Here is a 27,893-nt window from a genome sequence, read left to right on the forward strand (position 1 = left end):
TGAATCCCTAGCATCTTGTAATGGAGTGAGCTCTTGTTATTTGTCCCAGCTTCTGCCAACCTAGCAGTTTGAAAATACATAAAAATGCAAGTAGAAAAAATAGGAACCACCTTTGGTGGGAAGGTAACAGCCTTCGGCGTTTAGTCATGCTGGCCACATGACCACGGAGATGTCTTTGGACAGCGCTGGCTCTTCGGCTTTGAAACGGAGATGAGCACTGCCCCCTAGAGTCGGGAACGACAAGCACATATGTGCAAGGGGAAACTTTACAAACTGACACTAGTGCTGATATCTCAGGGGGACGATGGCTGATGCATATTGCTTGATTTGTATGGTGAATCACTGCTGTGTGGGTGAAACTGACTATGATTTCTTCACCAAATCCATAATATGTAAACTGGACTTTCTACTTTCATAAAGAACATCGCTAATTACATTTTTGTCCTGGCACTTTCCCAAAGCTGACTTTTTTAAAAAAAAGAAAAGTCTATAAAGAAAAACATGACCCACCTTTAGGTTTACAAATTAAAAAAGACAAATTGCAGAAAGGAAGGGGAAATGTTGAAAGGAAGGGCTAAGCAGGCTGATTGGGTAATTCTGGGAGCTGAAGTGCAGAAATCTTACAAGTTCTATTTCAGTGTGTGGCAGCTTGGATAATATGGATCCTACTTCTTTATGCTATGTGTAAATCTGATGGATTTCCCTCTGCTCTTTAGTTTTGATGAAATGGCTAAATATGATATTCCTGCTTCAATAAACTTTGTCTTGAACAAAACTGGTCAGGAGAAACTCTTCTACGTTGGTCATTCTCAAGGCACCATCATAGGTAGGTTAGCAAACTACTTATTTTACATTGGTTATTTTAATAGCTACATAGATGAAGTTAAATTTCATAAAGCTTATCTCTAAAGCAGTAATTATGCCAAATACAAATAAATAATCATCACCATCAGTACTCTTTAAATTGATGTTTTCCAGATGCGTTGTGACTGCAGCTTGTGGAGTGTGTAATCTGAAGGGTATTAGCTTAGGAAAGACATATTTTAAATAATGGAAAATATTTATATATGAAAGCTTGATGAAGACACTAAAGTTTTGAGGTGACTCTGAACTGAATTAAGACGTCTTGGACCAAATGAATGCCTAAATTTCAGTTGAATTCTATAAAGGGATATATGGCATATAGCTGTGATGGCGAACCTATAACACGTGTACCACAAGTGGCACATGGAGACATTTCTTAGAGCACACAAGGCGTTGCCCTGTCAGCTCCAGCATTCATGTGTGCACTGGCCAGCTGATTTCAGCCTTCATTTTTGGCCGTTTTTCATTCTCCGGAGGCTTCCTGAAGCCTCCGGAGGGCGAAAAACAGCCCAATGCGCAAACTGGAAGTCTGAACTTCTGGTTTGCACATTGGGCCAATTTTCTCCCTCTGGACGCCTCTGGAGGGAGAAAAACAGCCCAACACGCAAACTGGAAGTTCAGGAACGGTTTTCTGGTTTGCACATTGGGCTGTTTTTCACCCTCTGGAGGCTTCAGGGAAGCCTCCTGAAGCCTCTGGAGGGAGAAGAACAGCCCTATGGGCAAACCTATAAGGAAGCTTCCCTAAAGCCCCCGAAGGGAGAAAAACAGCCCAACACACAAACTGGAAGTCAGGACATGGGCAGTTTCCGGCCTCTGGAGGGCCTCCGGGAGGGCAGCAAAGGCTGTTTTCGCCCTCTCCAGGCTCCTAGAATAGAATATTTATTTCTAAGCCGCACCCTCTCCCGAAGGACTGGGACTAGAAAGCCTCTGGAGCCTGGGGAGGGCAAAAAACGGGTCTACCGTGCCATTGCATGCCAAAAGCAGGAGGACAGGGGGTCGCATGTGCATGCCATTTCTTAGGGCATGCGAGGCATTGCCCTTTCAGCTCCAGAGCACATGCACACACTGGCCAGCTGATTTTGGCCTTCATTTCGGCCATTTTTCTCTCTCTAGAGGGCGAAAAACAACCCAATGTGTAAACCGGAAGTTCGGGGCGGACTTCCGGTTTGCACGTTGGGCCTTCTGAAGCCTATGGAGGGCGAAGAATCTCCCAACACACAAACTGGAAGTCGGAAAATGGGCTGTTTCCGGCCTCGGGAGGGCAGCAAAGGCCATTTTCGCCCTCCCCAGCCTCCTAGAAAGCCTCTAGAGCCTGGGGAGGGCGAAAAACTGATCCACCGTGCCATTGTGCGCGAAAAGTGGGAGGGTGGGAGGGTCAGACGCGCATGCACAGCAAGCCCCGCGTGCATGCACGGAGAGAGGGTGCATAGAATTAAGGGTGTGAGCACGCCTATGCACGACTTCCCCCACTCCCCCCACTTTTGGCACGCAATGGCAAAAAGGTTAGCCATCACTGGCATATAGTGTGTCTGCACAATGTGCTAAATCCTCCTTGTGATTTGTTGCCTGCCTATTTTAAAATACCCTATGTAACCAGTTGATGCCTGCAGAAAAAAGAAATCAACTTTTTTCAGCATAACAAAAGAGGCTTCTAGAATCAAATTTCAGAGTGCTTAATCATTTTGAAAGTTGCTTTGGATTTATAAAGAAAAATGGATGAAAACATTCTTCAGGTGCGGAGAAAGTTCCCTTTGCCTTAATTATGCTATTCATAAGCTGTGAAAATGATAAAAAATGCGATTGCTTTTGTGGAATATGCAACGAACTCTTTTCCTACTGATTCCTACTAAGTTTAAGATCTATTCATGTCTTTCGTGTTTTCCCTCCTGCAGGTTTCATAGCGTTTTCAGCTTTTCCAGAGTTGGCAAAAAAGATAAACATGTTTTTGGGATTGGCCCCTGTTATGACACTGTCATTTTCAACCAGTGGTTTGGCCAAACTTGGAGAGCTTCCTGAATTCCTACTTAAAGTATGTGTTTTGTTTAAAATATTTGCTTGAACCACAAAATGTGGATGTTAGGTGATGTAGCTAAGTACTACATTTCTTTTTGTACATACTTGAACAAAAGACCGATGTGCTTTGAACAAAAGTCTTAACAAGGAACACAGTTTTAAACAAACACTACTTGTGTGACTTGAGATGTTCTGTGGCATCATAGATGATGGCTGTCTTTCTGCTTCTTCCTCTTTTCCTCCTGTAGCAGGGAAGAGTGAAGTTGAGCTCATCAAGACATTAAGTTGCCCAAAGTCACTTTTTAAAGATGTCCATTACCCCTCTCCCCAAAATTATTGAAATATTGAATTGTTGAGTTTTGCCTAGAAAATACTTGAATTGAGTGTTGTGTGTTTTACCTGTTCTTACTACTGTGAGGTTCGACTGCCAACTTCCTTGAAAAGATGAAGTGCCCTATTCAAGTTGAAAAAAAACACAAGTAATTGCTGATGATCTTGGCATCAGTCAAGACACTTGATAGCAATTTCAGTCTCAACTGAAGTAGCCATGAAGATCCTGCCCACATGGATTAATCTTCTGAAATTAATACAAAGCTCTATTAAGAGCAAGCAATCATACGACTCTATTGAGCTCCTGTTACTTGTCCCAGCTTCTGCCAACCTAGCAGTTCGAGAGCATGTAAAAATGCAAGTAGAAAAATGGGAGCCACCTTTGGTGGGAAGGTAACAGTTTTCCAGGCCACTTTGGTATTTAGTCATGCCGGCCACATGACCACAGAGATGTCTTTGGACAGCACTGGCTCTTTGGCTTTGAAATGGAGTTGAGCAGCATCCCCTAGAGTCAGCAACGACTAGCACATATGTGCGAGGGGAACCTTTACCTTTAATATTTTCTCTCTGTCTTGTTCTCAGTTCTTTTTTAGAATATAACTGCCTTCTAAGCCCCTGCTCCCCCCAAATACAGGGCCCAGGTTGAATGTTACAGGAAGATAACTTCTGATTAAATATTAGGAAAAACTTCCTAACTCTAGGAGCAGTTCAACCATGATATAAGTGAAATAGTTATGATGCCATAGTATTTTTTGGAGTATACCTTCCCCTGCTAAAAGTGGGTGAAAATTTAGGTGCATCTTATAGGCAGAATACCATATTTTTCAGAGTATAAGATGCTCCGAAGTATAAGACGCACTTAGCTTTTGGGGAGGAAAACAAGGAAAAAATATCTGCCTCTGCCTCCCAGCAATTTGCCTCCTTGCAACAAACAGCAAACAGTGCAGACAGTACAGGTGAAACTCCAAAAAAAAAAAAAAAAAAAAGAATATTGTGCAAAAGTTTATTTATTTCAGTAATGCAACTTAAAAGGTGAAACTAAAAGAGCAACTTTTTCCAAAAGCACCAAAACCTGATTCACTGACCGTGGGATTACTGTGCTTGATTGGCCTCCCCATTTTTCCTCTATACTCTGGGTCCTTGGTTTCCACATGAGATGCAAAAGTTGCTCTCATCAGAAAAGAGGACTTTGGACCACTGAGCAACAAGACTTTGGACCACTGTGCTTCATTAAGACCAGGGTCAATGCAGCCGTCTATCAGGAGATTTTGGAGCACTTCATGCTTCCTTCCGCAGACGAGCTTTATGGGGATGCTGACTTCATTTTCCAGCTGACCACACTGCCAAAAGTACCAAAACCTGATTCACTGACCGTGGGATTATTGTGCTTGATTGGCCAGCAAACTCTCCTGACCTGAACTCCATAGAGAATCTATGGGGCATTGCCAAGAGAAAGATGAGAGACATGAGACCGAGCAATGCAGAAGAGCTGAAGGCCGCTATTGAAGCATCCTGGTCTTCCATAACACCTCAGCAGTGCCACAGGCTTCCATGCCACGCCGCATTGAAGCAGGAATTGCTGCAAAAGGGTCCCAAACCAAGTACTGAGTACATATGCATGCTTATACTTTTCAGAGGTCCAATATTATTCTATGTACAATCCTTGTTTTATTGATTGCATGTAATATTCTAATTTTCTGAGATGGTGGATTTGGGGTTTTCATTATCTATAAGCCATAATCATCACAATTATGACAAATCATGGCTTGAACTATCTTGCTTTGCATGTAATGAGTCTTATCTCATATATTAGTTTCACCTTTTAAGTTGCATTACTGAAATAAATGAACTTTTGCACGATATTCTAATTTTTCGAGTTTCACCTGTATACACTGCTTGTAGTGTTACATTTCAGACTATACTTGTACAGATGCTGTTAAAATTGATGTGCTTTCTGGAAGTAAATAGCACTGGGCCTCTTCAGATCAAGCAGTTATTTTCAAAAGCTTCTTCATTTTATTAAGCTGTCTAGAACAATAATAAAGCAGTATTTAAAAAATAAGTCTAATTTGAACATTCTATAGGCATTTATAGTTATTGACTTACCTCCTTGCAGCAAACAGCCTGATTACTACAAGAAAAAATCTGCCCATGCCTCCAAGTAATTTGCCTGTGGAGCAAACAGCAAGTTTCAGTTTCAGTTTCTCCCGATCATCAGCTGTTTCAGGTTGCAGTGATTGCTATAACCTCTTGCAGGCTCTGCAAGCCCCCGTTTGCTGCAAGGAGGTAAATTGCTGGAAGGCACAGGCCAATGGGTTGGGGCCAATGGGTGGGTAGGGCTACATTCAGTGTATAAAACACACCCAAATTTTCACCCTCTTTTAGGGGGGAAAAGGTGCATCTTATACTCTGAAAAATACGGTACTCTGCAGGGCTCTGTATGTTCCGTTTTCGTCAAAAAGGGGCCTATTTTTGGCCTTCAGAGTGCTTCTGGGGACGGGAGAGAGAAAACGCGACATGCGGAAGGCTTGAAAACCCCAAAATGGGTCTGTTTTTAGCAAAAGTGGGTCGTGGGGAGCACTGCAGAGTGCTTCTGGGGATCTGGGAGGGCGAAAACGTGATGCGCAGAAGGCTTGAAAGCCCCCAAATGGGCCTGTTTTTGGTGAAAATGGGACATATGGAGCACTGCAGAGTGCTGGGGAGGAAAAAAATGTAATGCACAGACTCCAGGAATTAATTTTTTCTTGTTGTCCTCCTGTAAATTTAGGTGTGTCTTATAGTCTGGTGCGTCTTATAGTTCGAACAATATGGCATTTTCCAAATTCAGCCTCAGTGTTTTGTAAATTTGGCAATAACAAGGAATAATAATGTTGAAAGAGACTTTAGAGCAGGGGTGGCCGTGGGCTGGATGTGTCATGTGCTTTCCTTAGAGGTTACTAGTCCAACTCCCTGCCCATGGCAGAAAATCTGAGACCACTCTGGATAAATGGCTTCTTGAACACCTTAGTGATGGAGCATCCAAAACTTTGGGAGGCAAGCTGTTCCACTGATTAATTATTCTCACTTTCAGGACATTTCTCCTTAGTTCTAGGATGGATCTCTGTTTAATGATATTCCACGCATTACTTATTGTCCAGCCCTATAATTCTATGTTAATCATAGTTAGAAGCATCCTAGTCTTCTAGCAAAGGGACCTATGTTACACTATTCTTATTTTGGCAGGAAATATTTGGAACAAAGCAATTACTGCCCCAGAATGGTATAATAAAATGGCTTGCTACCCAAGTGTGCGACCGTGTTGTACTTGATGATCTTTGTGGCAACCTTTTCTTTCTCATATGTGGATTTAATGAGAAAAACCTAAACATGGTAAGAGCATGAATTAAAGAGCCTAAATGTGTAAACTCTGATTTGAAATGAAATGAATTAATCTGTAAATGTTTTTTTAAAGTAACATTGTGTATGTTATCGGACAGGCAAATACTCTTTATTCTTTAAGAGTATTACATCTCAGCTATTTGGTAATGAAAGACTGAGAATCATAGCCAGCTTTGGAATGGAAAGATAGTGTCTCGTGAATGCTAAAGATTCCCTCAATTGAAGTTGAAATGTTTTGCCTAAATTAGTCTAGTTCAAGGGTGTCAAACTGGATTTCTTGGAGGGCCGGATCAGCATTCTAGTTGTCCTCCACGGGCCAGCTGGGGGGAAGGGAGGAAGGAGATGGGACAACCGGCCTCCTGCAGCACCCTGCTGGCCAAAATGAGGTGTGGGGACATGGATAGCCTCCACATGCCCTGTTTTCTGCCTGGAGAGCCTCCTGCAGCACCCTGCTGGCCAAAATGAGGTGTGGGAACATGGATAGCCTCCACGTGCCCTGTTTTCTGCCTGGAGAGCCTCCTGCAGCACCCTGGCTGGCAGGGTTCTGCAGGAGGCTCTCCAGGCCGAAAATGGGGTGCACAGGGGCTTCCCACAGTCCGTTGCTGCTAGCAGAGGCACCGTGTGGGCCAGTCATTTGCTATTTCCAGGCTGGCCCCGTGGGCCAGATCTAAGCACCTTGCGGGTCTTGAGTTTGACACCCCTGGTCTAGTTCATCCCCAAAATAATCAGAGCAGCCCTTCTTAGCTTTTTCGAGATTAGGCAGGGTCAATTGCCTTTGGACACCATGGCCAAATGTTGAGTCCTGATGCATTTTGCCCCTTTAGATGAAATTTTAAAAAGAAATGATTGATATACTTGGTTATAGATTTAGCTAACCATTTCACTGTTGTTTTCAGAGCCGAGTGGATGTATATGCAACACACTGCCCAGCTGGAACATCTGTCCAGAATGCACTTCACTGGAGTCAGGTAGAGTTGAAATCCCAAAGGCCTAGGGTCTAGGCTGATTAATTAATGCTTTCCGCAAGGGTGTTTAGGTTATTGGCTTGCATTTATAGATCATGATTCTAATGTTAGCTTTTACCTCTGTTGCAATTTGGCACGTGCTCTTCTAGGAGTAAGACCAATTGAACTTTGGAGGTCTTACTTCTAAGGAAATTCCCTCAGCAGGAGGTGGACTCAGTACAACTCTGGATTCCTGCCAGTATGAGAAAACTTTGGAAAATATACACAGCTGTGTATCTCTCAAGGGATGGGTGGGTAAACAAGTGTTACAGGAAAACTGCTCACCTGATTGCTTGTTTTATCTTCTTACATATAATAAATGCCTCAGAGCAGAAAGGCAGGAAATTGAATGAATGAATGAATGAATGAATGAATGAATGAATGAATGAATGAATGAATGAATATTCTTGAACTCATATACACCTTTAAAAGTAACTTTATTTTCAGGTGATGAAGTCTGGAGAAACCAGAGCATTTGATTGGGGAAGCAGAAAAGAAAATATGGCTCATTATAAACAGGTAAGAATTTCCAAAGGGAGAAACATATTAGACTGCAGTATTATCAGATAACCAGTATACAGATAGTCTTGCAACCACAATTGAGCCCAGAATTTCTGATATTAAATGAGACAGGTGTTAAGTGAATTTTGCCCCATTTTATGACATTTCTTGCCACCATTGTTAAGTGAATCATTCGTAACATGGTTTTAAGTAAATCTGGCTTCCCTATTCACTTTGTTCATCAGAAAGTCATAAAAGGTGATCATGTGACCCCAGCACACTGCAAATGTCATAAATAGAGTCAGTTGCAAAGTGTCTGAATTTTGATCGCGTGACCATGAAGAGGCTGCAATGGTTGTAAGTGTGAAAAACAGCCATAGTCACTTTTTTTCTGTGATGTAACTTTGAATGGTCACTAAATGAACTTATAAATCAAGGACTACCTGTAATGCTACTACTGCTGCTGTTGTTTCTTCTTCTTCTTCTTCTTCTTCTTCTTCTTCTTCTTCTTCTTCTTCTTCTTCTCCTCCTCCTCCTCCTCCTCCTCCTCCTCCTCCTCCTCCTCCTCCTCCTCCTCCTCCTCCTCCTCCCTCCTCCCTCCTCCCTCCTCCCTCCTCCTTTTTCTATCATCATCATATTTTTCTTGTGAATGGCCTTATCCTAAGGCAGTGATGAGATGTCCCCCTCCTTCCACATTTATAATTGTGCTTTCCGGGCAAAAGAAAATCCACATTTGTATCTACTTAGGGACTTTGTCATCTGTGGAAACCTGTATGTAGTGGCTACAATGAGTAGCACAGATTGTAATGGTTGATTCTCAAACTGATGAAGATTCAGAAAACTGTCATAGATAGATAGAGAGATTAGATAGATGATAGATAGATAGATGATAGATAGATAGATAGATAGATAGATAGATAGATAGATAGATAGATAGATAGATGATAGATAGATGATAGATAGATGATAGATAGATGATAGATAGATGATAGATGATAGATAGATAGATAGATAGATAGATAGATAGATAGATAGATAGATGATAGATAGATGATAGATAGATGATAGATAGATAGATAGATAGATAGATAGATAGATAGATAGATGATAGATAGATAGATAGATAGATAGATAGATGATAGATAGATGATAGATAGATAGATAGATAGATAGATAGATAGATAGATAGATAATAGATAGAGATAGATAGATATGTGACAGTTTTCTGAATCTTCATCAGGTTCTGAGAGAGAGAGAGAGAGAGAGAGAGAGAGAGAGAGAGAGAGAGAGAGAGGAGAGAGAGAGAGAGAGAGAGAATTGGTTGGAAGCTGATTCATTGTCTATATGAAAAGACCAGTGCCATCCCCGTTTTGCTGGATAACATTAGACACCATTCAGTTACTAAAATTCTTGTAACCTCTTCCATTTTATCTGAATAAAACTTGGAGAACTCTGGGAATTTTGCATAAAGAGGATTGCTTACAGTTTTGGGCAACCAAAGAAAGTGACACTCGACCCTGGGAAGCATTTGGCAGAAGCCTGGCATCTAAACTAAAGCTTTCCCTTAGCCCAGACATTCTCTACTTAGAATTGTTTTTATTCTATTTGCCCTAATTATACTAGGGTACTGGAACTTAGATATGGATTTTGTGTAGTTTATATTAAAAAATTGAATTATTTTTGTTTGGTTTTTTAAATTTTACATATGTGTGTTTATTGGTGGTTTTTTTTTTACTATTTTAATGCTTTACATAACTTGGAAATCAGCCCCCAAAACTTTAGCTATTGGGCAAATGAAATATAGTAAACTGTTCTGACCCCCCTCCGTCCGGTAATGAACGCCGATACAGGTTTAGCTGTCTGCAACACTTTATTGACAGTCCTCTAATCTTGCTGGTTGAAAGCCCAAAACACAACTCACAGACAAGATGCTGGCAGCAACCCAGATTCCAACAGATACAAATAAGAGCTTCTACAGCTGGGTACAAACAGACACACAAGGCAGATCAAACAAAGAGTTCTCCAGAGTAATATGAACGGTTGTGTCCTGCAAACAGTTCCCTCCCAAAATCCCCTCTTATATACGCTCTTGCGAGGGTCCACGCCACAACCACCTGAGCTTCATTATCTTTTAGGAGCTTGTCTCCAGAGCAGCTGTTGCCTTCGTTTCTCCGCCCTTCTCTGCCTGGCGTCAGGGACAAATCCTTTGATCTTCCCCACTGCTCCATGCCTCAGGCTCCTCCTGATGGCCAACCAGCATCTCTGGTCCCTGCTCTGCGTCTGAACCCTGCCCAGGGTCCTCCACCTCCTCCATAGCCGACTCATAGAGTTCGTCGCTATCTGAGTCGCTCAGCAGCTGCAAAGGATCCTGCTGGGTCACAACAGTAAACCAATATATAAGGATCAATGTGGCCATATGTTACATAGTATTTGTCCTGGGGAAAATGGGAGGCCTTTGTTAAGTAGCCGTTATTTTCCCATCTATAAGATGCCCCCGTGTATAGAATGCCCCCATGTTTCATGTAGAGTAAGTAAGCACACCTCAAGCCATCACTGTGCAGAAGCCATCTTGTAATACTACAAAAACAGGAAATGTTTCACAGGAACAATAGAGATAAAACCTAGAGTGGCAATGTGATACAGGAAACAACTACAATAGAGTGGAATGATAGAGCTGCATATAAGGTAGAGGCCCATCTCGCATGTGCGGTGGAGCTGGAGGACAGGGATGGGACACGCCTCCTCTCCGAGACGCCTCCCACCCCCACCCCGGTATAAGATGCCCCTCCGTTTTCAAGTAAATATTTTAAAGAAAAAGTAGCATCTTATAGACGGAAAAAATCCAGTAGTTTGCCCCAGATGGCTTGTTGAACAGATCTGGAGAACCTTGAGTTTCCAGTTGTTGCCAAACTACAACTTCAGCCAGTTTGCTCAGTGGTGACATCAGGATGAGAATCTCTGGATTTTTTAACCATAATTTTCCTTTCTTTCGTAGCCAACACCGCCTCTCTATAAATTGGAAGGGATGAATGTTCCAACAGCTATATGGACGGGTGGCCATGACGTACTGGCAGACAGAAAGGACATTGCCATGTTAATGACTATGATCCCAAATTTGATATACCACAAGGAGATCCCAGATTGGGAACATCTGGATTTCATTTGGGGCCTTGATGCCCCACAGCGCTTGTTCAGAGAGATGATTCAGATGATGCAGAAGGCTCAATATGCCCATTGATTACTTGAAGTTGCAATCCCAAAACACTGATGCAGTTGTGAAAAGGAGATCTTACTTTTTACCTACATATAGTATTATTCTGACACAAGCCTTGTTGCAATACCTTAAGAAATGGAAATTCTGCACTGTTTTTTAAAAAATTAATGCAGTTTTAATGGAAAGGCCAAAAATACGTAGTGAATGAAACCAAATGCCTTTCAGTGCTGCTGTTCTTGCACTATTCAGATAATTTTTGAAATGAGGGGAAAGGAGGGGGGAGGGAATGGCAATATATTGAACCGTGCTAATGTCCACGTGGCTGTGAAAGCTATTTAAAAATGGCTGTCCATGTGTGATTTTATTTTGCTGGTGGTGTTGGAACAAATTCCTTTCAAAGTGCACTTAAATGTTGGTAAGTTTGCATACTTTGGATATGGAATCAATAAGGATAACTAGTAATGGTTTAAATTTTAGACCTGTGAAATTGACATTGATAGCTCATTCCAAAATACACACTCCTTGTTTGCTTAAAACGGGAAAGAAGCACTTGGAAAACAAGCACCTTGGTTCCCTAAACACAAATGATCCTGGAAGGTTTTTACAGAGTAGCTTTCCTGCCTTAAAATCCTCCTGTGGATTTTGTAACATATACTTAAAGATGCACCTTTCCGTAAAATGGAAAGAAGAAATATTTTTGTTCGTTTCAATAGGAAAAGGCTTGCCAGGCAGGTTTCTTTAATTGTAGTCCTGGTTTTGGAAACAGATGCATGCATTATATTTTCTGGGACATCTGGAAGATTTGGGTGTGTTAGAGGGAGTGGGCATTTTAAAGGCAACATCATGTGTAGCGGAGACTGTTCTCTTGGAAATAAACTCTTGATCTTTTATAATGAAATAAGCTTCCGCTGCCTCAATTGCTATCCTGAAAGTTTTGAACATGTATTAGAATTAAATACCAAATGAAATAGGTTGCAGATCAGTGGGGGAATTTTTCTGTGGTGTTGGGAAAGTGGCTTCATTGCAACGGAGCTTTTCACCAGCCCTAAAAAGGCAGTGCAGAACAACACAGAGCAAAAATCGAACCCAGTGAAAAGGATGGTTTTCCTTAAATTGGTTGGGATGAGATTTCTTCTCCCTAAGAATTTTAATGTCTTGAATGCTAGAGGTATGCAGACCATCAGATTCCATCCTCTGTCATATACATCTTACGGCTGTGGCAAGGCACACGGGGCATTATGAAAATGTTGAAAGGAAGACTCAACATTAAAGTCACCTGAATATTTTGCCCTTAAATTTTCTGCTACATTTTAGAACTTTTTTTCACTTTACAGGCCCATAAGGAGTGGTGGAAAGGATAACTCAGTTTTGGCAACTCTTTGCAATTTGTGTTCCTAAAGACACTTCTTTTTCTCTTCATTGATGGTGGACTATAGAGAAACAGCCAGGGCAATTGTTCTGATTTGTTTTTCTTTAATTCTATAAAATTCAGCAGCTAAAGCGATGACGATTACAAATGGGAATGCTTGAAAGAAATCACGTTTCCTTCCCAGTAGAGTACATCCAAAGCAAGGAATCTTAACCTTATTACAGCAGATTTTATTCTAACTACTTATAAAGTTTTCCCCAACCTGTTGTTCTTATGTGTGTCAAATTTCCACACCTACAATTCTTGCCCATTTAAAATGCTAGTTGGAAGATTATGGGCACTGAACCTCAACTCATTTTCTGTAGAGGGTACCATATGTAAAACGACTTGACCATACATTTAGAGACTTATAGCTGTTAAGTTTGCATAAAACCTTATATTATGTTTAGATCTACAGAACATGATATTATCAAGGTTCCGACCGACGAACCCAACCAAAGTTAGCACGGCCGAGACGATCCAATCTTTTAATGCAAAACTTAATACTGAGTACAACATTTTGGCACCAATGAGGGCAAAACCAGATCTGATTATTTCCAGTGCAAACACATATAATCAAAGTTTAGGTTCTGCTCCTCTCTCCATTTAGAGCAGGTCACATTATCCAACTGAGTCTCCTGGTATTGTGAGGAAGTCTTTGGTTCTGATAAACACCTGCCAAAATGTTCTCATGCTTGGCATCTCGATGACTGAAATCCAAGTTCTATCCTCTCCCTTCTCTCCCCCTATAATTTGTTGGCAAGCTGAGAAGTGATAATAGTTGCAATAGCAAAAAGCAGGCTTTGAAGCTTAACAGATATCTTTTAGCAAGGTGGGCACAAGCTGTTGTATTTTAAGAAGCAAATTTAAGGATTGGGGCTTGCTGACAGCCAATGTGTAGCAGGTAAGGTAGCGGCTTGCACTGGTGAGACTCAAGTTCTAGTCCTTCCTCAATCACAGAAGTTTAATGGTCAACTCTTAGCCCAGTCATTTTTCTGTTAGCCCAACTTCCCCCACAAGGGCTGTTCTGGAGAAAACACACTATAGTTCTGCCTTGAGCTCCTGTACTAAAAGCAGCCTGAACATTGGACAAATAAATATGGATGATAATGGAATTAAATCGTACCATGAAATGGAAGCATGCTTACCCAAGTTGCATGGTTTGTTTTAACCAAGCATATAGAGAATAGACGAGAGCTGAGGTACCAGGATAGAAATCAGGACATTTTGAGTTCTAGTTTTGCCTTACGTATAAAACCAACCGGGTGACTTTGGGTCAGTCTCTTTCAGGCCATGACATCAGGCTCAGGTGACAAGCTGGTCAGTCAATTCCTGTCCAACCAATGGATCAAACTTGGCTGATCTGGGGGAAAAACACTTGTGGGGGAAAATGCTACAAAGGAAAAAAAACAGCATAAAGAGGAGCAAAGATCTGTAGGTCAAAGTTTGATATGCTGACTGTAAATCACTTAGAGAGGGCTATAAAGCACTACGAAGGAGTATATACAGTAGGTCTAAGTGCGATTGCTTTTGACTGGGTGATTGTACCCATTCTGTTTCTTCGCCAATCTTATGGAAGTGATTTACTCTTCCCTTTTATTGAAATGTTTTTGAGTAGAGCGCCATAGAATTTCCAGATGATTGCTTATCTGACTAGGGATAGCAAAATAGAGATTGGCTGCTTCATTCCTGAGATTAGCCAAGACCAGCTAGGTTCTGCTATCTATTGAAGTTGATATCTGAATAGGAAGACCTAGTGTGTCTTTGTCTTACAACATACCATAAATCCAGTTCTTTTAAAGCCAAGGTCAATGGTCCTAATCATATAAACAAAGCAGAGGAAGACAGGATATATTATCCTAAATAATATTTCCAGGATGGTAAGTGGGGAGAAAAAGAGATTGTTCCTAGAAGTATAATTATAGCTATGGGAAGTGTTTTATAGAACTAGGTTAAAATTCATGATAATTACACCACTGGGAACATTCGCCATTGCAGAGGTTCCTTCAAATTTATGACCAAGATTTTGAATTATGCTTAGAAACAATATAAGATTAATGACATATATGGCATCCTCAAGATATTTATGGTGCTGGAGAAGACTCCTGTGAGTCCCTTGGACTGCAAGGCGATCAAACCGGTCACTCCTAGAGGAAGTCAACCCTGACTGCCCTTTAGAAGGCCAGATCCTGAAGAGGAAACTCAAATACTGTGGCCATCTAATGAGAAGTAAGAACTCACTGGAGAAGAGCCTAATGCTGGGAAAGATTGAGGGCAAAAGAAGAAGGGGACAACAGAGAATGAGGTGGCTGGATGGAGTCACTGAAGCAGTAGATGTGAGCTTAAATGGACCCCAGAGAATGGTAGAGGACAGAAAAGCCTGGAGAAACATTGTCCATGGGGTTGCGATGGGTCGGACACAACTTCGCAACTAACAAGGTATTTTTAAAGTAGCATTTAAGACCGAAATAACTCAAGATATTTTAGACCAACAGAATTCCCCAGCAGAGCTGGCTGGAGAATTCTGAAAGCTGAAATCCACACATCTAGTAAAGTTGCTAAGTTTTGAGTAATACTGTTTTAGACTTTCAACTGCCAACATTCTGTCTGGAAATGCTGAATGCCAGAAATTCAGGGGAAGGCTAGTGAAAATGTCGTCACTTTCTTGCTATTTGTTTTTGGCCAATTTGACAGACCAACTACACTAGCAATATATCCAGCAGTCTCTACAAAGAATTAATTCCGATTTTAATAGTTTAACATAATTTGGGTTATGTCCACATTAGAACTTGCAGAAATATTGTTCACGATCATAATTAGGAAATGGAATTAATAATTTAAATAAATGTTACATTTGTAGGGTAGCCAGGTATTCTTAGAGGTAGTATTTTCTTACAATGACCACTCACAAATATGACTATATTCTCTGTTTTTTCCCCATGCTAATTTAGCTTGGGTGTTAAAGCAAGACACCCCAATTAAATTACATTTTCTCAGTGCATGCACTCCCATACTGATTAGATTTTCACAGATACACAAGATTTCACATATTCACATTCTCTCATTAGTGTCCTGGTGAGAAACTGTGCTTGCACAACTCTATACAGAGAATATGAAAGTCAACACGCTATGGCAGTGTATTCCAAACTTGGATATATTACCCAAAATTGGTTAAAAGTAGTAACACGGGATGAATCCATTACCCAAGCATAACAGGGCCTTTTAAATTGACTTAAAGTGTTTTACCTACATTAGTTAAAAAGGATTTTCTATAAGCAACTTTGGGTAATGAAAGAAAAAGTTTGAGAAACACTCCATTATGGTTTCCTGATTTTAGACTTAGAATAACTTTATGTCACTTTGAATGTACACTAATCGGCATACATTAAAATGAAATTACATTGCATACAGTTCTCAAGGGGTCTCCACCTCTAATATAAATATAAACCTGACAAGATAAATAAATACAGAATTATGCATGTACCCACCTATATTATATGACACAGAGAAACAACACAGTCTAGTTTGGATGTATAAATGTACATGGCGAGAAAAATGATTCTTAGTTTACAAGATGGATGGCATAGAGAACAAAGCTGTTACAGAATCTGGCAGTCCTTCGAGAAATACTTCGAAACCTCCTCCCAGAAGGGGGGAGCAACAGAAACAGATTGTGAAGTGGGTGTATGGGGTCTCTAACAATACTTTGAGCTCTAAGCACATAGCGTTTATAAGCGGTATCCTGAATGACATGCTTGTTTTCTTAAGCTTTGGGCATAATGCTAAAGAAGCATTTGACTGCAATTAGCCTCCATTTTGTTTTCTCTAAGCCCCAAGGTATTCTTGCTGATAGACATTGGCTTGTTTAACACCATGCCAAGTTCCTGTTTAAAACACTATTACGACATAAAATCAGGCGGGTTGACAGAACATGGCAGGTGTCCAACAGCAATCTATTTCTTGCCTCAAACCAAATCTAAGGCTGAGATGGTACAAGATGGCTTTAACCCACTGGTCATCTTTTCCCCATTCCATTCCTTGAGTTATGACTGTAACGGAGTCTTCCCATCTCAGTCATAACCCGTGACGGTCAGAAAGCAGATTAGACACACGACTGACCCAATTTGAAGCAATTGCCATGGTCATTAAGTGAACACTGTGGTTGTTAAGCGAACCCATGGTTTGCTATGGGCAGGCTTTACTGAAAACTGGAAGTAAATATCAGGTTTTGGCAAAAACATTGTAAAACGCATCAGAATGCTGAGAATGGCTGCAAATGCAGCCTGATTGCCAAGAGCCCAAAGTGGTCAGATGAATGGGGGGGGGGGGGGGAGGAGAGTCGACCTTCAGATCTCCAAATCCAGGTCATAAGCACCAACCCTCCGGGAGGTCCATCGGAACTTCAAATGGTCGCTGAGCAACCCATCATACTTCGAGGGCTGCCTTTATATAAGAAAGGATATTTGTGTGTTCAGAGAAGGCAGCACAGATGGGTATTTCCAATTAACTGCAAGTCTCACATTGCAATTCTTGCATTTTATTGTTTACTGGCAGCCACTATTTTACTGTGTTAAAAAAAAAAATCAAACTGAAACTTTAAATCTCCCTCGAGCAAAAGAAGCTGAAATCGGGGCAATTAAAACTGTTTAGTCAGAGCAGGAATGACAACGAGATGTTGCATGTGATTACAGTGCTAGACAATCTTCTCTGCTGAGTTGGAAGGAATACAGTTCAAAGGTAAAGTGAGGTGTCACGAAAGGGTGGGCGCTAACGGGGTGGGAGAGGGAAAAACCTCATCACTCCACCTCATGTGACTTTGGATAAGTTGCTCACTTGCTTTTGACCGGGCGTCCTTTGTCAAGCTCCACCTCTGTAGGAAACATTTTCTGTGTTGTGGATTCAGCCTGAAGAAAGAGCAGAACGTTGAGGAGAAGATTCGTCTTGACTGCAATAATCTGTAGGAAGTTAGCAGCCACCCCTCTCCTAGAAAAATGAAATATCCTGGGAAATATTGAAAAGGCAGAATATATTTCACTGGATCAGAAATAGAGAAACATGTTTTTAGGCAGGAAACACACTCCCTCTAAATAGCCCCCGCCTTTCTCAATGAACTAGTTTACTCTACATAACAAAGATAGGATTAACCTACAGAAACTCACCACATGGCATCTGGGAACTCAACCAAACTTGGACTCAAAACACAATTTAGAGAGTTGCCCCACATGGCAACCCCATGGGAGTCTGACAACCAATCAGAATACATTTCTTACACAGGAACAGGAAACAGAGAGGTGGGCTGAACAGAGAGTATAAAAAAAACCAGCAAGCCCCTTCTTTTTTTTTTCTTTTCTTCTTCACCCAACATCTGGAAGCATGCGATCCACCTTTTCTGTTCAGGAGCTCAAGCCATGTGGTCCTGTCCACCATTAAACCATCTTTCCAAGCAGCCTCCATGTTTCCAGTGTCTTTTTCCCCACTTGGAACTGAACCCAGAAGGACATTTCTTCCAATAGATCATTGTGTGTCTGTTTCACAAGAAAGAGGGACCCTGAACAATGGGGAAAAAAACATAAAGGGTTTTATAGACATGGAAGGCTGCCATGTGGGAAATCCTAGCGATCCATTTGCTGGCCAGTTTGAAGATGCTGGGTAGATCCTTGTCAACGTACTAAGGTAAAAGGTAAAGGTTCCCCTTGCACATATGCACTAGTCATTCCCGACTCTAGGCAGCGGTGCTCATCTCCGTTTCAAAGCCGAAGAGCCAGCGCTGTCCAAAGACATATCAATGGTCATGTGGCCGGCATGACTAAACACCGAAGGCGCACGGAACTCTGTTACCTTCCCACCAAAGGTGGTTCCTATTTTTCTACTTGCATTTTTACATGCTTTCAAACTGCTAGGTTGGCAGAAGCTGAGACAAATGACGGGAGCTCACTCCGTTACGCGGCGCTAGGGATTCGAACCGCCAAACTGCCGACCTTTCTGATCGACAAGCGCAGTGTCTTAGCCACTGAGCCACCACGTTCCTGTATCAATGTACTAGGCTAGGGGTTAGTTCTATTTTTAGGCAAAATGAATCTTTCAGGAGGCAGCAGATTTGGGGAAGTTCATTGTGAAAGAGAGCGAATGTGGAGGTCATGAGCTGATGGAAGGTTAGCATTTCACTAGATTGCAATACAATACAATACAATAGTAGAATTGGAAGGGACCTTAGAGGTTTTCTAGTCCAACCCCCTGCCTAGGCAGGGAACACTATACCATTTCAGAGAAATGGCTATCTAACATCTTCTTAAAGACTTCCAGTGTTGGGGCATTCACAACTTCTGGAGGCAAGCTGTTCCACTGATTAATTGTTCTAACTGTCAGGAAATTTATCCTCAGTTCTAAGTTGCTTCTCTCCTTGATTAGTTTCCACCCATTGCTTCTTCTTCTACCCTCAGGTGCCTTGGAGAATAGTTTGACTCCCTCTTCTTTGTGGCAACCCCTGAGATATTGGAACACGGCTATCATGTCTCCCCTAGTCCTTCTTTTCATTAAACTAGACATACCCAGTTCCTGCAACCGTTCTTCATATGTTTTAGCCTCCAGTCCCCTAATCATCTTTGTTGCTCTTCTCTGCACTCTTTCTAGTCTCCACATCCTTTCTACATTGTGGTGACCAAAACTGAATGCAGTATTCCAAGTGTGGCCTTACCAAGGCATTATAAAGTGGTATTAACACTTCACGTGATCTTGATTCTATCCCTCTGTTGATGCAGCCTAGAACTGTGTTGGCTTTTTTGGCAGCTGCTGCACACTGCTGGCTCGTATTTAAATGGTTGTCCACTAGGACTCCAAGATCCCTTTCACAGTTACTACTGTTGAGCAAGGTACCACCTATACTGTACCTGTGAGGTACAGGATTGCAACCTCCTTTTAAGTGTTGCCTTGCTCTGTGCTGTGACCTGATGAGGAGGCTTCTATTTGGGGGGAGGGGGCAGATGGAATTGCAGCTGTGCTCTGTCTGGAACAGGGAGGGGCAGTTGTGATCCGATAGAAGCAGGAAAAGACATGAACTGGGTTTGACCCTGATCCTATCCAAAAGACGAGGAAGGGGTACAATTTCAAAGTCCATTTTCTTTATCACACGGTTTCAAAAATGCCTATTGTACCACATGGGAATATGCTTTTTAAAAAGTGGGCGAGAAATTGTACTCCAACCGGCTGACGTGATTCTTCGATTTTTGAAAGTTTTTTTTTAATTTTGAACACTTAAACACATCAACAAAAACAAACACACAACTTACAAACAACACCGGAACTGAATTTTCCTTCTCACAACAGTTACCTATCAGTGCATCTTTAGAGTTATTTAATAATACAATACAATAATACAATAGTAGAGTTGGAAGGGACCTTGGAGGTCTTCTAGTCCAACCCCCTGCCTAGGCAGGAAACCCTATACCGTTTCAGACAAATAGCTATCCAACATCTTCTTAAAGACTTCCAGTGTTGGGGCATTCACAACTTCTGGAGGCAATCTGTTCCACTGATTAATTGTTCTCACTATCAGGAAATTTCTCCTCAGTTCTAAGTTGCTTCTCTCCTTGATTAGTTTCCACCGATTGCTTCTTGTTCTACCCTCAGGTGCCTTGGAGAATAGTTTGACTCCCTCTTCTTTGTGGCAACCTCTGAGATATTGGAATAATGCTATCATGTCTCCCCTAGTCCTTCTTTCTCTTAAGCTAAACATACCCAGTTCCTGCAACCGTTCTTCATATGTTTTAGTCTCCAGTCCCCTAATCATCTTTGTTGCTCTTCTCTGCACTCTTTCTAGAGTCTCCACATCTTTTTTACATCGTGGCGACCAGAACTGAATGCAGTATTCCAAGTGTGGCCTTACCAAGGCATTATAAAGTGGTATTAACACTTCACGTGATCTTGATTCTATCCCTCTGTTGATGCAGCCTAGAACTGTGTTGGCTTTTTTGGCAGCTGCTGCACACTGCTGGCTCATATTTAAATGGTTGTCCACTAGGACTCCAAGATCCCTTTCACAGCTATTACTACTGAGTAAGGTATCACCTATACTGTACCTGTGCATTCCGTTTTTGTTGCCTAAATGTAGAACCTTACTCTTTTCACCATTGAATTTCATTTTATTAGATAGTGCCCAATGTTCAAGTTTGTCAAGATCCTTCTGTATCTTAAGCCTATCTTCTGGAGTGTTGGCTATTCCTGCCAGCTTGGTATCATCTGCAAATTTGATGAGTTCCCCATTTATTCCCTCATCCAAATCATTGATGAAGATGTTGAAGAGTACTGGGCCTAAAACAGAGCCTTGGGGTACTCCACTGCATACTTCCCTCCATGTAGATGCAGTTCCATTGAGAACTACACGTTGAGTGCGGTTGGTCAGCCAGTTACCAATCCATCTGGTGGTGATGCTGTCTAACCCACATTCTTCTACTTTATCTAGTAGTAGGTTATGGTCTACCTTATCAAAAGCCTTACTGAAGTCCAAGTAAACTATATCAACGGCATTCCTCTGGTCCACTAATTTTGTCACATTATCAAAGAATGCAATAAGATTAGTCTGGCATGATCTGTTTTTGACAAATCCATGTTGGCTTTTGGCTATTACTTTGTTTGCTTCTAGGTGTTCGCAAATTCGTTGCTTGATTATTTTTTCCAGAATCTTTCCTGGTATTGAGGTTAGGCTGATAGGTCTGTAGTTTCCTGGATCTAATTTTTTCCCTTTTTTGAAGATGGGAACCACATAAGCTCTTTTCCAGTCTTCTGGTAGTTCCCCGGTGTTCCAGGATCTCTGAAAGATATAATTCAGTGGTTCTGAGATCTCGTCTGCTAGTTCCTTCAGAACTCTGGGGTGTAATCCATCCGGTCCTGGTGATTTGAACTCGTCTAGGGTAGACAGGTGCTCACTTACCATTTTCTTCCCTATTTCAATTTGTGTTCCTAATTTTGTGGTGCTGCTTTTGATAGGTTGGATTGTTTTATCCCTTTGTGTAAAGACAGATGCAAAACATGAGTTAAATAGTTCTGCTTTCTCCCTGTTGCTTGTCACCTTCTTGCCACTTTCTCCTAGCAATGGACCAATTGTTTCCTTAACTTTTTTCTTGTTTTTAACATGTTGGAAGAAGCTTTTTTTGTTAATTTTTACTTTTGTGGCAAGCCTTTCTTCATTGTGAGCCTTAGCTTTCCTCACTTCATCTTTACAGGCTCGGGCTATTTGCTGATATTCTGCCTTAGTTATGTCCCCCTCCTTCCACTTTTTATACTTACTTTTTTTGTCTTTCAGTTTGTCAGATAGTTGTTTATGCAGCCATGCTGGTTTCTTTTGGGAGCTGTTGTTTTTCTTCTTCATTGGTATTGTGTTAGACTGGGCTTTTCTAATCTCATTTTTCAAAATTTCCCAAGCTTCTTGAGTTGTTTTCCCCTCGAGGATTCTCATCCATGGAATTTTTCCCAAGCTCTCTCTAAGTTTATTGAAATTAGCTTTCTTAAAGTCCAAGACTCTAGTTTGACTTTGTTCTACTACTTGTGTTTGGATAATGTTGAATTCCAATATTGCATGGTCACTTGCCCCCAGGGTTCCTATGGCTTCAACACCTTCTATCATTTCCTCTCTGTTAGTGAGAATTAAGTCCAGTATGGCTGATCCCCTGGTTTCCTTCTCTACTTTTTGGAAAACAAAGTTGTCTGCTAGGTTTGTTAGGAACCTGTTGGATCTTCCACTTGGTGCAGAGTTTGTTTCCCAGTTGATGTCAGGGTAGTTAAAATCTCCCATTACTATTGTGGTGTGCTTCCTACATACCTTAGTTAGCTGACTAGCAAAAAGTTCATCTTCTTCCTCTGCTTGGTTGGGTGGCCTGTAGTATAGACCTATGGCAATGTCATTTCCCCCACAACCTTTAATATTGACCCAAATGCATTCAAGATAGTTCTCATTATTGTTGTGCTCTATTTCTGTAGAGACGTAGTTATTTCTTATATATAGTGCAACTCCACCTCCTCTTTTATTTGGTCTATTTCTTTTAAATAATTTAAATCCTTCTAGCTGTATGTTCCATTTGTCAGTTTCATCCCACCAAGTTTCTGTAATGGCAATAATATCATATCTGCCCTCTTTTACTTATTTCCCCTCCTGTACATTCTAATTTTACGTTTGTGTTACGTTGTTTCTTACTCCTTTGCTTAATTGTTTATGTTTAGCTGTTTATATCAGACTATTGCATTACTTATGTTGTATTGTATATATTTTCCCTATGTTAGCGTATCTTAAAATTATCTTTCCTACCCCCGATCCGATCGCTATGCCCTAATTCTGCTAATATACATTAATTTTTCATTTCCCAATTCCTTAATTATTGTTTCTATCATCTAACCATTTATATCATTTCCCCCAAACTAAATAATATTCTGATTCTTCCTTTTCTTGAATTTCCTTTGTCAATTTATCCATCTCGGCATGTTCTAAGATCTTATTACCTTGTCTTTGTTCGGTACTGTATTATTTTTCCATTTTGGGGCATATGTTTTTCAGCAATATGTAATGCTATTTTTTAATATATGCTTTTCTTGATTTTATCCTTTCATATTGGTGACTTAATTGTTTCTTACTAGCTGGATGTGGATATACAGGGCTTATTACTATGGGATGCTGAACTTGTCAATCAGAAAGATAGGCAGTTCAGTGGTTCGAATCCCTAGCGCCGCATAACAGAGTGAGCTCCCGTTACTTGTCACAGCTTCTGCCAACCTAGCAGTTCGAAAGCATATAAAAATGCAAGTAAAAAAATGGGGACCATCTTTGGTGGGAAGGTAACAGCGTTCTGTGTGCCTTCAGTATTTAGTCATGCCGGCCACATGATCACGGAGACGTCTTCAGACAGCGCTGGCTCTTCGGCTTTGAAACAAGATGAGCACCATCCCCTAGAGCTGGGAATGACTAGCACATATGTGCGAGGGAAACTTTTACCTTTACCTTAGTATGGGGTCAGGGGGAGGGTAGGAAAGAAAAAGACTATTGCAACACATCCTATCACAATATATATATATATATATATATATATATATATATATATATATATATGTATGTATGTATGTATGTATGTATGTATGTATGTATGTATGTATATATCAGTGGTGGGTTCCTCCCGGATCGCACTGGATCGCGCGCGCTCCCTTTCAGCGCTCCACCTGTCTTGCGCGCTCCCTTTCAGCGCTCCACCTGTCTTGCGCGCTCCCTTTCAGCGCTCCACCTGGCTTGCGCGCTCCCTTTCAGCGCTCCACCTGGCTCTCGCGCTCCCTTCCGGCGCTGAAACCGGAAGTACAGTTTTGCCCGGCCCTGGCGAAGCAACGACGCCTGTCTGCGCTCCACCAGCTCGGCTGGGAACGGAGATGTTTCCTCAGCGGAGCGGAGCGCCTGAAAAGTCTTGAAAAGCGCAGGCAGGCGTCGTTGCTTCGCCAGGGGCGGGGCAAGACTGTACTTCCGGTTTCAGCGCCGGAAGGGAGCGCGAGAGCCAGGTGGAGCGCTGAAAGGGAGCGCGCAAGCCAGGTGGAGCGCTGAAAGGGAGCGTGCAAGCCAGGTGGAGCGCTGAAAGGGAGCGCGCGCGATCCGGTGCGATCCAGCAGGAACCCACCACTGGTGTATATATATATATATATATATATATATATATATATATATATATATATATATATATATATATATATATATATATATATATATATATATATGTATTTGGGCATACCAGGGGTTGTAACACAAACACACATATATATATAATGATGGTGAAAAAGGAAAAATTGCAATGTGCAACTGTGTTTTCATTTGCAATACTGCATTTTAAAAAGTATCCGAAGTGGGTAGCAAGAAGAAAAAAGTAGATTTCTGAAAGCATCTTCTGCATTATTTTTCCACAAAGCAATGTGCAGAGGATTACTGAATTGGCAATCAAATAAACCAATGCACATCTTTTTGGTTTTTAATCCTAATTAGCTGTGCTGTGCTGCCACCTTCCTTATTTTGGGTGAATTTCAAGAACAGTTTGATTAAATTATAGTCAAATATTTATTTTGTCACAAGGGGGTGCTACAATACATGCCCAGAGCATTTTATACTTACTTTTTTTTTAGCTTTGGGAATTCTCATCTTAAAAAGAGTTTTCTCCCCAATTCATCAGAGTTCAATACTACGAACAAAGTGGGTTCCTGCCTGCCTGCCTAGACACTATTTTTCTTTTTAAAGAAGTGATTTTCAACTGTCACTTTTGATCAGATGAGGCTAATTATATTTGCCCCCATTTGGAGAGAAATGTAAAGGGCAAATAGGCCACATTTCCAACCCATTTCTGTAGGGTGAGATTTTGGGAAAGGTTTAAGGGTGAAATTAAAGTGTTCAACGGACTCCTTTTTCCTATAAATTTCTTAAATATCAGGTGGGTAAGTTTATACAGTTTATAGACTGACCGTTGGCATAAAGCTCCTGCCAACTGGACCATAACCTCCATCATATCAAATATAATTTGATTATATATATATATATATATATATATATATATATATATATATATATATATATATATATATATATATATATATATATATATATATATATATATATATATATATATATATATATATATATATATATATATATATATATATATATATATATATATATATATATATATATATATATATATATATATATATATATATATATATATATATATATATACTGTTTCAATGCTGCCTGCATTTCTGGATACGCTTGTCTGAAAAAGCAAACACCTCACAGTCTGGTTTGATGATTCAGCTGAACTGCTGATTATTTTAGAACCTATTTAAAAATTAAAAGCTTCAAGACTCTGGAAAACTTTCAACATGCCTATATATCATTGGATTTTTCTACACTTCATCTATAATCCAATATTCCATGAAGTTGGGTAGCCTTGATGTCATTGGATAGTGTGGATCTCTACATTAATATGTACTTGCTAATGATAGTGATCAAAATATGAAAAGGAGACCAAAACCCCCTCAAACACATTGTGGTAGACCTACCTGTAGGAGAGCCATGGTGGCGCAATGCAGTGCTATAGGGCTAACTCACTGCTCGCTTCAGGAGTTCGATTCTGACCGGCTCAAGGTTGACTCAGCCTTCCATCCTTCCGGGGTGGGTAAAATGAGGACCCAGATTGATGGGGGCAAGAGGCTGACTCTCTAAACCACTTAGAGAGGGCTGTAAAGCATTGTAAAGTGGTACATAAGTCTAAGTGCTATTGTTATTGCTAGGCATTCTTTCCATGGACCTGAAGATCTTCCAGTTTGAAATGTGCCTTTGTCATATAAAAGATGTATAAGAACAAAAAGCAAACACCATCACGGAATACAAAGACGCTGCCAAAAGCTTTGGAAAATTGGAGTGTCTTGCATGGAACCTTCATGCTCTCATGTATCTAGTCTAACCAGGTAAATGGTTGAATGTATAAACTGAGTCCTTTCAAAAGTCACAGATTTGAAGCAGGGGTGGTATTCACTTACTTTCCCTACCGGTTCGCAAATGCGAGTTTGCATGCTGCACTCACACACGCCACCTCCACGCGTGCGCACAGCCTTCCGCACAAGTGCTTTTGGTGAAAAAAGGGCCTAAATGGGATGCCATAGAGCCGGGGCAGGTGAGTGGGGCCACCTGCGATTTCTGCTACTGGTCCAGGCTAACCGGTCTGAACTGGTAGAATACCAGTTTGGTATTCTGATTTGAACCAATATGGAGGATCTAGCTGTGAAATTACATGATGGCCCATTTCCATGTTGACGCTTGGACTTTTTCAAGTTGGTGTTCTCTTTGCACATCCCTTCAGCAGAAGAGTCATATATTCAGTCTCCAAGAAGTTCTTTAACCATATGTAGAAATGTTATCTACACGCTCTTTTATTTGTATTAATATTTGTTGCCAGGCTTCCTTCAATTGCAGAGCTGTGTGGAGTTCTCCAGTGGCTTTCCAAATTATTGACCTGGTGACCTTGGCGCGCCCTATATCTTTAGGCCAGACAAACCAAAGATTTGTCCTAAGACATGGCTCTGTTTTCTAAATTGAAATTGGAAATGCCATTGATGCAACCATTTTCATGTTACTGAAAATGTGAAATTCTATCGTATATTTGAATGTAAATTTAATGAAAACACAACGGGGACATGAGCAACTGGCAAGTCACGTTGATATACTATCTCTGGTAAATAGTTAGGAGGGTTTCAATGAGTCTTTTTTTTTTCTAGAGTTCTATTTGCACAATTGATAAACGAGATACTTCTGTAACATTTATAAGCGGGGCAGAAAAGAAATAAACCAATCACAGCCTTTGGAATATTTGATAAAGTCAGCAACCTAAGAACCTTGGAAACATGTGACTTCTAAATTCTTTTTTGCACTACCCAGACTCCTTTCCAACTACAACTGCAGAAAATGATTGCATGGCAGCCTTGCTACCATTATTAAATGGGAGAAGCCAAAATCTGTAGCAGGGTTAAGGTTAAAGAGAACAGAATGTTAAATAATTTGTTTTTATTGTCCTTCTCACAGAAGGGAGAAAATTAACAAGACCTCTGCATTCAGGACAAGCAAGCAAGAATATCTTTTTTGTTTTAAAGCATTGGGTTCTGGAATTTTTGGTGTTCTCAGGGCTCTTGCATTAATGATCTTCTGACCTAATTGGCTAATGAAATCTCTGTAGGCATACAATCAAGATTAAAGAGCACCAAGAACTCCTCAATTCAATGCTGAATAATAGTCTCAAACTGAAAGCAAAATGCTGTTTATTACCCCTTAAGCTTAGTTCAGAGAACAACAAATGAACATGATCCAACAATTTTAAAATGACATATTTTTAAGAGAGATGGAAGAAACTGCCTTGGCAAATTCGAAAGAAGACTTGATCACACTTCTCAATCACCCCAGGAGGGCTACATAGAATGGCATGTCGCATTTCTCCAAAAATTAATTCATGAAATCATAACATTAAATGATAAGACAGCTTCAGGTGTTAGAAAATAACCTTGCCATTGGACAAGGCAATCCATCAGTCAAAGAATGCTTTAATTGGGATGCCTGCACTAAGCACAAGTTTGTGGACTTCATGGTCCTTTCCATAACTATGATTGTTGAATTCCAACGGTA

At 40.8% G+C, this 27,893-nt stretch overlaps 1 protein-coding gene across 3 annotated transcripts in view; it reads left to right on the forward strand.

Moving 5' to 3' along the window:
- Window positions 1-12,205, forward strand: part of LIPA (lipase A, lysosomal acid type) — a 38,511-nt gene extending 26,306 nt beyond the window's left edge. For all 3 annotated transcript variants that reach the window (XM_081954386.1, XM_081954388.1, XM_081954387.1), the window contains exons 5-10: window positions 717-826; window positions 2,757-2,893; window positions 6,430-6,576; window positions 7,482-7,553; window positions 8,037-8,108; window positions 11,086-12,205. In XM_081954386.1, the coding sequence (XP_081810512.1) occupies window positions 717-826; window positions 2,757-2,893; window positions 6,430-6,576; window positions 7,482-7,553; window positions 8,037-8,108; window positions 11,086-11,328 (781 nt within the window). In that variant the 3' untranslated portion in view covers window positions 11,329-12,205. The remainder of the gene's footprint in view (window positions 1-716; window positions 827-2,756; window positions 2,894-6,429; window positions 6,577-7,481; window positions 7,554-8,036; window positions 8,109-11,085) is intronic.
- The last annotated feature ends 15,688 nt before the right edge of the window (window positions 12,206-27,893 follow it).

This window comes from Natrix helvetica (assembly GCF_964273705.1).
Source record: "Natrix helvetica genome assembly, chromosome: 5".
NCBI classification, from domain to species: Eukaryota; Metazoa; Chordata; class Lepidosauria; order Squamata; family Natricidae; genus Natrix; species Natrix helvetica.